Source organism: Rattus rattus, chromosome 8 (genome assembly GCF_011064425.1).
Source record: "Rattus rattus isolate New Zealand chromosome 8, Rrattus_CSIRO_v1, whole genome shotgun sequence".
NCBI classification, from domain to species: domain Eukaryota; kingdom Metazoa; phylum Chordata; class Mammalia; order Rodentia; family Muridae; genus Rattus; species Rattus rattus.
Window position 1 is genome coordinate 3,737,207 of NC_046161.1, and position 11,760 is coordinate 3,748,966.

At 40.9% G+C, this 11,760-nt stretch overlaps 1 protein-coding gene across 1 annotated transcript; it reads left to right on the forward strand.

Moving 5' to 3' along the window:
• The first annotated feature begins 3,428 nt into the window (after positions 1-3,428).
• On the forward strand, positions 3,429-11,262 carry Mmp10 (matrix metallopeptidase 10). The gene is made up of 10 exons (XM_032910324.1): positions 3,429-3,567; positions 4,202-4,446; positions 4,538-4,686; positions 5,127-5,252; positions 6,387-6,551; positions 6,999-7,140; positions 7,939-8,072; positions 8,752-8,911; positions 9,587-9,690; positions 10,910-11,262. Exons 1-10 carry the CDS (start codon positions 3,463-3,465, stop codon positions 11,008-11,010), a joined length of 1,431 nt encoding a protein of 476 aa, XP_032766215.1. The 5' UTR covers positions 3,429-3,462; the 3' UTR covers positions 11,011-11,262.
• The last annotated feature ends 498 nt before the right edge of the window (positions 11,263-11,760 follow it).

Consider the following 11,760-nt stretch of genomic DNA (forward strand, 5'->3'; position numbering starts at 1 on the left):
AATGCCATCTTTGGGAAGGCCCTAAGGCCGTTTTCACTAAGAGTATAAAATATATGTCAAAAAGGATGTGTACTGGTGTCTGAGGTGCATAGGCCTGTGGTCCCAAGTACACAGGGCTATGGGGATCAGACAGCAACTCAGATCTCATCTTCGTGTGCCTTCTTTCTTTCCTGTCTGTCCGTCTTTTTTCTTCTCTCATTCTTTCGACAGTATCTTTCAGTGGCCTGGAACTCATGTGATGGTCTGGGCCAACTGGCCAATGAACCTCCAAGATTCTCCCCTACTTTCCCACTGCTGTAGTTACAGTCACTGTGTTTTACATAGTAACTGAAGATTGCAAGAAAACTGGGCTACCTCCCCCGCCACCACCACTCCCAAGTCGCCTTAAGGTTTTTATTTTTATTCCTTTCACTCATTACATCCTAACTAAAGATTCCCCTCCCTGACCTCTTCCTGTCTCTCCCTCACCTCCATTCTCCCTCAGACCCACCCCTTATCCTGCCTCCCCTCAGACAAAGCAGTCCTCCCAGGGACATCAACCAAACTCTGCTACAATAAAACCAGGCATATACCATCATCACATCACGACTCAGTACAAGGAAAAGGGTCGCACAAGCAGGCAAAAGAGTCAGGGACACCTCCACCCTTTCCCATTGTTAGGATTCCCACAAGAACACCAAGTTTCACCCATAACATATATTCAAAGGACCCAGGTCAGACCCTCACAGGCTGCCTGGTCTCTGCATGCCACCCTGAGTCCCAGTCAGTTGATTTTGTGGACCATGTTCTCCTGCTGTGTCCCTGACCCCTCTGGTTCCTCTGATTCTTCCTACTCCTCCTCAGCAGGACTCCCAGAGCTCCACCTAATGTCTGTCTGTATGACTCTGCGTCTGCTCCCATCAGTTGTTCGATGAACTCTCTGTGGTGCTAGGCTCTGGTTCCAGAACACTCTGCAGGCAGGACAAACTGTAAGTGGAAATTGTGTGACTGGATTGGTGCCCCAGTGCCTCTTTGAGGCCTTGCCTGGTTACAAAAGATGGCCGATTCAGGCTCCATGTCTCTGTCACTGGCGGTCTTTGTTAGGGTTACTCTTGGACTTTCCACTGCGCTAGGTTTCTACGTTGCCCCCAAAACGCCTCCCAAATCCAGTCTTTTCTTCCAGTATTTTCCCCTCCCTCACTACTCGAACCCTTTGTTCCCACCCATCCAGTTCATCAGCTGAATCTACTCTCTTTACCCTTCCCAGGGAGATCCTTGTGTCCCTCCTTAACCCACTGAACATGTGTGATTAGCTAGCCTTCTGTGAGATCATTCTTTAGTTTTTATAATTCTAATCTCAACCTTCTCGGGTTGCTCCTCAGTTTACAAACAACACATAGTTAAAAATCTCACATGATAGGAACTCTGTTCTAGGATTGCACCTTGCCTTAATGAACTGCATATGCCTGCTTGCTTTATGCTATAAATATTCAGTACCTTTTATAAATAATAACTTACTTAAAAATAAACAGGACTCCTTAGCCCCGAGCTATTAATCTCCTGCAGGTGTGGTAGCCTAAAGTAGAGTTCATTTATCCACCAAAATCAATCCTGGGAGGCACACCCTTTCATGGTTAGTCAACCATAGTCACAACCATAGCCTCTGATCCACAAGAACCATCAGCAGGATGTGCCATCACCAATAAAGGAATGACTCAAACACACATGAGGCATCTCGTAACGAGTTGACTCAGCACCTCAGGCACAGTTAGGAATCTGCCCGGCTAACAAGCTCTATCAGTTAACAACTCGGGAATAAAATAAAAAGAAGCTTACTGCCCGAGTGAAGTACACATAAAAACTGAGACCTGGTACAGGGTTATCCACACCACATGGAAAGCAATCATGGGGTGAAATTACACACTTGCTCAGGTCTATCTAGCTGACTTGGTCTCAGTCTGTCGACCTCTTTGTCTCTCGAATTTTCAGGTTGGCATATTCTCTGTGTAGTACCTACACTAAGCCACAAATTGATTTAGCTGGCCAAGGGCACACATCCCTCACCCAAGCTGTGGCTCAAAGGCCTCAGAGCCTCCTGGTTAAAGAGGTCTGGGTGTAGATGGTACGAAAAAGTCACCACTACATTTTTTGACTTAACTACAGGCTTTCTGTATTTGAAGAACACTCTGCTTGGTCAAGGGAGGAAACTGCTTATTAGCAATGATATGTGAAGAGAAAGGGCTTGAAATGCACTGTAAACCTCAGTCTAGCTCATTTGTATTTTGGGAGAAAGGAAAAGAATAAAAATTAAAAAGCAAAAAGGAAGATAGAGGTAGAAGGAGTATTTTCATTTAATATGCAATTAACTGATTTCTGTTTGACAAGTCTTTACTACAGAGCCAGTATATGCTGATAGTGATCATTCTGAAACGGAGAGTGTCCGTGTTGACTGCTTTCTCAGTACTTCTTACCCAAGGACTCGAGCAATGAAGACTCTGCCATTACAGCTTCCTAGGCAGCAGTCCTCAGTCACATTGGAATCTCTTTCCATTAAACTGTTCACTCCTTGCCTGCCAAAGGCACATTTTAAAAATTACGCTGCTTTCAAAATATCTAATTTTGTTGTTGTTGTTGTTGTTGTAGCTGTTGACGGGAGGAATTTCTTTTCTGATCCAGTTTACTTGGAGTTCTGTAGGCTTCTTGTCTGTTTATGGGCATCTCTTTCTTTAGTTTAGGGAAGTTTTCTTCCATAATTTTGTTGAAAACATTTACTAGCCCTTCAGGTTAGGAGTCTTCATTCTCTTCTATACCTAATATCCTTAGGTTTGATCTTCTCATTGTGTCCTGGATTTCCGGATGTTTTGGGATAGCAGCTTTTTGCATTTTACATTCTCTTTGATGGTTGTGTCAATGTTTTCTATGGTACCTTCTGCCCCTGAGATCCTCTCTTCTATCTCTTGTATTCTGTTGGTGATGCTTGCATCTATGACTCCTGATCTCTTCCCTAGGTTTTCTATCTCCAGGGTTCTCTCCCTTTGTGCTTTCTTTATTGTTTCTGTTTTCATTTTTAAATTCTGGACGGTTTTGTTCAATTCCTTCACCCGTTTGGTTATGTTTTCCTATAATTCTTTAAGGGATTTTTTTTGTTTCCTCTTTAAGAGCTTCTACTTGTTTACTTGTGTTGTCCTGCTTTTTTTCCAAATATCTAAATATTTTACAAACATTAATTACCCACTCAGTTCCTTTTCCTCTTTATAAACACAGAAGCCACATCCTTGAGATTAGGCATTCTTTCAAGTTTAGTAGGTTGAGAGATTCACTGATGTAAGCTATCCTCTTCATCCTATGAATGCACTTGCAGTCACTCAGATTAAAATTAGCACCCACGTGAGTCATGCTTAGTGACCTAAACACCCTATAAAAGAGTAGCCACTAAAGGGAAGATATGGAAGTTAGGTGCTACAGAAGGTAAAGGCTGTCTCTATGGAGCCACTGGCCATCCTGGTGCTGCTGTGCTTGCCGATCTGCTCAGCATATCCTCTGCATGGGGCAGTGAGACAAGACCACTCAACCATGGATCTTGCTCAGGTAATCAGTCAGTGGCGGGGATCCACTTTAGCCAAATGGAGGCATACCCAAACCCCTTAGTCTTCCTACAGGAGCAGTTAAGTCAATTAGAAGTTGTGTTGGAAAATATCAAAGTGTAAGAGGTAGAAACTCCATCTTAACAGAAAAGAGGCAAGAAGGAAGCATAGTTACTCGGGGTAAATAACAGCAGCATATGTGAGGACACTAGGAAATGGATGAGGTCGCTCCTGTGTTAGAATTATATAACTTAAAATACTTTAAGAGAGAGGACATGATATTATTTATCTCCTACAATTTCAAGAAACAAAGTATACTCTAATTTTTCATTTGTGAAAAAATGAGTTTATCCAACATACTCAACATTGACAGGTTTGTGTTAATGATGGAAATAAAAAGCTTAGATATAAATAGATTACTATTTAATGCGCTCATATACTCATGCCAACATATTTACTTTGGTAGCAAATTAAATTGCAATGAAATAATAAAATGAGGCATCTTAGCAGGAAAAAATCAAATGAAGAACTATGTCTTCTTTCACTAAACTGGGGATAAGTAAAATCGATCTTGAGATTTGTATAAGTGTTTACATTTCATAGCAATCATTCTAAAACTATGCTTGTTGTTCCACTAGCAATACCTAGAAAAATACTACAACTTTAGAAAAAATGAGAAACAATTTTACAAAAGAAAGGACAGTAGTTCTGTTGTCAAAAAAATTCAAGAAATGCAGAAGTTCCTTGGGCTGGAGATAACAGGGGAGCTGGACTCGAACACTGTGGAGCTGATGCACAAGCCCCGGTGTGGTGTTCCCGACGTTGGTGGCTTTAGTACCTTTCCAGGTTCGCCCAAATGGAGGAAAAACCACATCTCCTACAGGTAACGGCTCCAGAATATTCACACAGAATTAAAAAATGTGTCGAAAGCCTCACAGAAACAAAGATTACCTTCTCTGATTTCTCTCATCCAGGATTGTGAATTATACACTGGATTTGCCAAAAGAGAGTGTGGATTCTGCCATTGAGAGAGCTTTGAAGGTCTGGGAGGAGGTGACCCCACTCACATTCTCCAGGATCTCTGAAGGAGAGGCTGACATAATGATCTCCTTTGCAGTTGGAGGTAATGCAGATGTATAGTCATTCATCTGATATTTGGGTTGTTCAGGCCACTCAAACAAAATACCTCACATTGGGAAATCTGTAAACAACACAAATGTATCGTTCAGACTTCCAGAACCTGAGAAAATAAAATAAAGGGGTGGTCAGACTCCGGCTGGTGTGTTCTTAGGTGGCACCTATATTACCTCCTATGGCAAAAGCAGATGAGGGCCCCCCTCCAACTTCTTTCCCCTAGGCACTGAGCATCCACAGAGACTCACACCCTGGCCATCTTCTAAAGACCATGACTGCCTAGCATTCCTGTCATACAGAAGATTACATTTAGACATCTGGAGTTTGAGAGAAATCAATAGTCAAGTCACACAGCCCCTCTGCTCTCTTTCTGAAAAGGGGCTAGAGGAAACTCTAATACTTACATTTCTGTACATTTTTTCCCATCAGAACATGGAGACTTTTACCCTTTTGATGGCGTGGGACAGAGTCTGGCTCATGCCTACCCACCTGGCCCTGGATTTTATGGAGATGCTCACTTCGATGATGATGAGAAATGGTCACTGGGACCCTCAGGTAGGATGGGGTCATATATGAGTTTTCTAAAAATAGCTTGATCATCTAGAGCAAGTCTCAAATGGAATGTTCTGCTAGCTGCACTTTCTGATTAGCTGTGTGGCAAACTGACGCGTTATTCATCTAACTATCACTAATGAACCATGGAAGCTGATTCCTTCTTTGCCCCCAAGTACAATATAGTGGGTGCCATCCGACAGGATTTAAGTAGAAGCTATTCACCACTGTTGACCACCCCTATAATAGAGGAGTAGTGATTAATGAATGAATGCCATTGAGTAAGTTGAGCCCCTCCATGTTGCCCTGAGCTCTCAGAGAAGCAAACATTAACTGAAGTTAGTCCTTACTAACTGGGCAGCCCTGCAGCATGTGCCATGTGATATGATCTGCTTTTGTTTGAACAACATTTCTTCTCTTTAATTGCATGAACCCCTGCTTGGTACTCAGTGCCAACAGAGCCCTTTCAGGTCTGAGTCCAGCTGTGTTCATGGCAGAAACCAGTAATAGATGTTTCTGTTCATACTGAGTTGTGTGGTCTTCCGATGGCACTTCCAATTACCACACAGCTAATTTTCTCTAAAATTTAGTTTTGGGAAGTTTCATAAATGTGATGCACTGTGAATTTATCTGTTCCATTAACTTAAGGATATTTTTATAATAATCAGATGTTCATGATGGTGATGAAATTCTCCATGGTTTTGTTACTTCAGAAGTTGAAGAATATATAAACAACTTGTGATTGATTTAAACTGTGGTTAAATGCAGCTCATTACTAAATCTTAACAATAGCTTCTGGTTTCTAGACAATAAAGATTGCTGTTTCTTGCATGTGAATCATTTTGGTCCAGCCAAAGAAATCTCTTTGCAAACAGGGCTTAACACTGTAGATACAGGAAGAGCTATCTTAAGCGAGAGGACAACTACAGAGCAGTTAGTGAAACACTGTCTTATACACTGACTTCAAGTCAACTGTGAACATCTGACTAGTAGGCAGCGTGCCATCGAGTGAGCCCACAAAGAAGGAAAAATCAGTGTGGAATCCCAAGGACGCCCTGTATGGTTGGCATGAGCAATACGTGCTTGTTTACGGAATAGTAACTGCTAAACTCTGAACATTTGTGGTTTCTCAAACAGGGACCAATTTATTCCTGGTTGCTGCACATGAACTTGGTCACTCCCTGGGTCTCTTTCACTCAAACAACAAAGAATCTCTGATGTACCCAGTCTACAGGTTCTCCACGAGCCAAGCCAACATTCGCCTTTCTCAGGATGATATAGAGGGCATTCAATCCCTCTATGGTGAGCATGAAGAAAAAGAGGCCTGGGGTGGGCTTGCTTTAGTCAGTGCTCTTTAAGAATGTGATTCAGTAAGTCTCAGGAAAGCTTTGTTTTTATTAGTGTGTGTGTGTGTGAGAGAGAGAGAGGGGGGGAGGGAGAGAGAGCGAGTGAGCGCTATGCATGCCTGTGTGTGTATACTACGGCATACATGTGAAGGTCAACCTGTGGGAGTGGGTTATCTCCTTTGACCATATGTGTCTTGTGTGGTGATGACATGAGACATCCCAAGTTGTCAGGCCTCCAGCAGGTTCCTTTACTACCAGCTGAGCCTTCTCTCTGGCCCCAGGATCAAATATCTACACACTGTTTCATCTCAAAACACCATGAAGAAGTTTGGATAGTTTGTAAATTGTTTCATGCTTCCCTAACCTACTAATACTTGCTTTTTCTAAACTTCTCTCCCTTCAGGAGCCCGCCCCTCCTCTGATGCCACAGTGGTTCCTGTGCCCTCCATCTCTCCAAAACCTGAGACCCCAGTCAAATGTGATCCTGCTTTGTCCTTTGATGCAGTCACCATGCTGAGAGGGGAATTCCTATTCTTTAAAGACAGGTTAGACAAAAACATTTTCCTAGCTACTCTCCTGGTATTCAATGCTCAAAAAGAAAAATAAACTTGAAATTAGATACAATGAATGTATAGAATAAATGTAATATAATAAACAATACATTTCAGGCGTGTTTTAAAATCATTCAGCTCTGGTTTAAAGAGTATTTTTTAAAGACCCCCTTGGCATTGTCCAGAATATTTTTTTTAGACTCCCAGATGATTATTTTTGGAAAGTAGAATGTAAGATCCATACAATCAGGGAAGTCTGTCCCTTATTTTTATTTTTCATTTCTTATATATCATAACTCATAGAACTTCTAAAAGCACCAGCCATCTTTAGAACAAGACAAGTATCTTTATTCTTGTTAGGAAGTGCTATTATTTCAATTAATTCATTTTAGAAAATATGATTCATGTGCATGCAGAATTCTCAAGTAGTATCAAAAGATATAAGAACAATCCCTTCCATTTGTGCTGTCCCTGAGCCCTACCTATGTGTACCTCCTGCCACCAATTTTTTGGACTGACTTCCAAGGTCCTCACATTTTAAAAGATAAATGTCATTTTAAAAATTCTTAAAATATATAATATTTTACATACTCTTGAGTGGAATCGAGCTGAGGAATTTTATTGGAACAGGGTGAACGTTCCTGTTAACCTGGGCTGTATCCACTGCCTGGAATCTCATGTAGAACTCCAGGGCACACTGCTGCTGCAGATGAAGCAGCATCAAGCAGAAGGCTGTTCCCCAGGCTTAGTGTTTTTAAAGAGAAAGACTATTGTGGCTTTCATATATTACAGGCACTTCTGGCGCAGAACCCAGTGGAATCCCGAGCCTGAATTCCATTTGATTTCAGCATTTTGGCCCTCTCTTCCTTCAGGCTTAGATGCTGCCTATGAGGCAAATAACAAGGACAGAGTTCTGATTTTTAAAGGTAAGAACTGTACAAAAGTTTGTTGAAAGAAATCTTATTACAACACCTTTGCCCTATGAAGTCTCTTCGTTGTATTAAATTTGAGATGTTTTATTGGAATGAGAACAGATCAAAATTGGTGATTTTAAACATTTGTGAACGAGCATTTTAAACAAATCTGACCTTCAACAAGTTTGCCTTATAAGGTGAATCTTTCAAGGGAAGTCTTAGAAGTGTAGACCAAGTGGTCATTATAAGAAATGGTTATAATAACTCATAGGGAATAAGTAATTGATATAAATACAGAATAAATATATAAAAATGAACTCAGAAAAGACAGTGAATCTGTTCATCTGTTTTTTCATTTACTGTTTACTCATTCACAAAGTATCATTTTTAAGGCAAGGTCTTAGTATGTACCCCCAGATGATCTCAAACTCACTTACTGTGTAGGTAAGGCTGGCCTCAAACGCCTAGAAATCCACCTGCCTCTGACTCCCCAGTGTCAGGCTTAAAGGTCTGTGCCAACATACTCAACCAGGAACTGTTGTTTTAAATACCTGCGATGTCCTAAGCACATTGGCAGTTATGAAAAAACAAGACTTCGGCTTTCATCTTTATTGCAACAATTCACTATTCTCATTTCTAAAACCAATTAGCTTCATTCGAACCAATTTTCTTGGGTGTGGTTACTCAACAGGAAGTCAGTTCTGGGCAGTCCGAGGAAATGAAGTCCAAGCAGGTTACCCAAAGGGGATCCACACTCTTGGCTTTCCTCCCACTGTGAAGAAGATCGATGCAGCTGTTTTTGAAAAGGAGAAGAAGAAGACGTATTTCTTTGTAGGTGACAAATACTGGAGGTGAGTTACACTGGGCAACTCTGCTTAGAGCACAATTCCGGAGGTTAGTTCTCTCTTTTGAAGGATTCCTGCATGCCTTCTAATGTTCCCAAAATTCAAATTTTCTGATTAAGTAAAAGACAATGATTCAACTTGACAAACACAAAGGGCTTTTCCAGTGTGCATCACTGGCCATGAGGAATAGTGAACTGGAGGGCCACAGGCACACTGCCTTCCCCTGCCACTGTCCCTCATCTTAAGGCTGCTCTCAAAGCCTGGTGCAGCAGACTGGAGGCTCTACCAGGATGATCCTAGTGTGGTACAAACCAAGAGTCTATTTTTAGCCAAGTGTCATAACTTAGCTTTCATCTTCTGTTTATATAGATTCTATGCATTATGACAGGTAGTCCATGGGGTCTGTGTCCAGGCTTAGAAAATTGACCTTAGGTACATACGTGGAATCTGTATAAACTTTAGCATGATGTCCCTGTTTCAGGAGCTCATTCATTACTCTATGAGAGATGCTTGCAAGCCCAGGAAGTGTGAATGTTACCATACCCTCCTACACAAAAACTACTTAGCACTGCACAATTAGAAAAGTTATCCTAGGATCCCATGCAGGATTGTTAGCAGCACATCACACTGAGTCAATGGGACTTGTCACAGTATGGATCTGTATTTTTTCATTTGCTGTAGATTTGATGAGACAAGACAGCTTATGGACAAAGGCTTCCCGAGACTGATAACAGATGACTTCCCAGGAATCGAGCCACAAGTTGATGCTGTGTTACATGCATTTGGTAAGAAGCACTTCATACCATTGACAACAAGGGTATTTTGGGTATTTTATGGTATCACAGTTAAATGTATGCTGGGCTGTTTGAAATATTCTTAGACTTTCATATAAAACTGTTACAATAAATATTTGCCCACAAAATTTTAATATTTCCTAAAACTTATCAAAGTATACATAAAATTGACTGATCAAAACTTGATGAGGTAATTAATGTCAATAATTAAGTGAGAAATTGAAAAGCTTTCAAATCATTTGCTTTGTATCTTTTTATCTCAAATCCTTAAAATTGTTAACTTTGTAATTGATGCAAATTTCGTCTAAAGTTTTCGTTTTTTCTTTTTAACAATTTCCAAGGTTCTGTTCTATAACACTAGGACATTCTCAAAGGGAAGTCATTGTCTTTCTGACCACTATGTCAATAGGAGATACAGCCAACTGTGACAGGTGTCCTACTGTCCTGGCTGGTGGCTGGTAGCATTCTCCACCAAGTTTTCTTGCCTTTTCCTCAACTGTGTCTGGGATTCTGTTGCAATCTGAAATTATTCACATTCTTCACTAGGAAATAGATAATAGGTTCATTTCATGTGCTCAAAGGAAAAAATTTGATTGCTGGTAATGATTTATGGGAAAACAAAACATTCACTCAATCCCTCTGAGGGTATACCTGGAGGGGTCTGCTAAGCTTCAGTTATGATACTCAGGACACCACTGACAGTAATATTAAAGTAACTTTCCATAATATACATAAAAAGAAAATGAACCTTGGATAAATTTCATCATTGTCTCATTCTCTTAGGTCCGTTGCCTCCCACACTGTGATTTAAGAACTACTTGGTGCAAGGGAGGCTGGAAAGAAAGGAGGAAACTCTTCACTATTAAAATCCCTTGGATTCTATCTGTTTAGAAATAGTATATTCTGGTGTTTTAGCACACTGTATTCATAGGCAGAGAAATGAAGTGAAATCCTCACTTGGCCATTTATTAGGGCTACTGGTTGGGGAAATGTTTAAACTTTCCTAATTTTCAGTTTGTCCTCATTCACTTTGGGCAAACATTTTGGATAAGAAACCGTCAGTGGGTTAAGTCATGCAAATCGTGCTGCTCAGTGTCAGGCAGAGTCACCTGGTACACACCCTCCTGCCTCAGCCCATATCCTTTCTTAGTCATGTCATAACCATGATTGATTAAGAAAGTGTCATCATCATTCTCATGTGTGTTTACAGGGTTTTTTTATTTCTTCCGTGGATCATCACAGTTCGAGTTTGACCCCAATGCCAGGACGGTGACACACACACTGAAGAGCAACAGCTGGCTGTTGTGCTAATTATCATGATGACAAGACGTATATATACAACACTGTAAAATAGTATTTCTCGCCTAATTTATTATGTGTCAAAATGATGAATTGTTCCTGCATGTGCCGTGGCTCGAGATGAGCCCAGCAGATAGATGTCTTTCTTAATGAACCACAGAGCATCACCTGAGCACAGAAGTGAAAGCTGCTCGGTACACTAGGTGAGACGATGCATCCCCGTGGGCACTTTATTGTTTAATAAAGAACTTTATTTTTGAACCATTCCTTGCTTCCTAGAGTAATTACTGCTCAGAACATTAATCACACTGTGTGCTGAACATCTGAAAGGTGATCTGTTAGTAGGTATAATGGAGTCATGTACTCCATGAATGGGACCGTGCAGCTGTCACATACCTCCCTAATCCTCTGTACTAACAAGGACTTTACTTTTTCTTATATATATATTGTGTTCTTTATGTATCTAAAGAAGAATGAGATATATCAGGAGTTGTCCTGTAAGACTGGAATAGGAGCATTCTAGCACACTGAAACCAGTAAACTGAGGATATGAGCTAGTCTACTTCATGGCTTTACATGCAGAAAAACAAAATTAATTTGGGGGTTTAGCCATCTCTTCATTTCTTCATTGGTATTTCTGCTGGTTACAAAGACTGGATTTCTCATAACAACTTCATTCCTTCATCAGAACTTCTCGATCTTCTGTACCCAGAAGTGTCTGCGTCAGATGGCTTTACATGCATATTCCAGTTGTATGGCAGC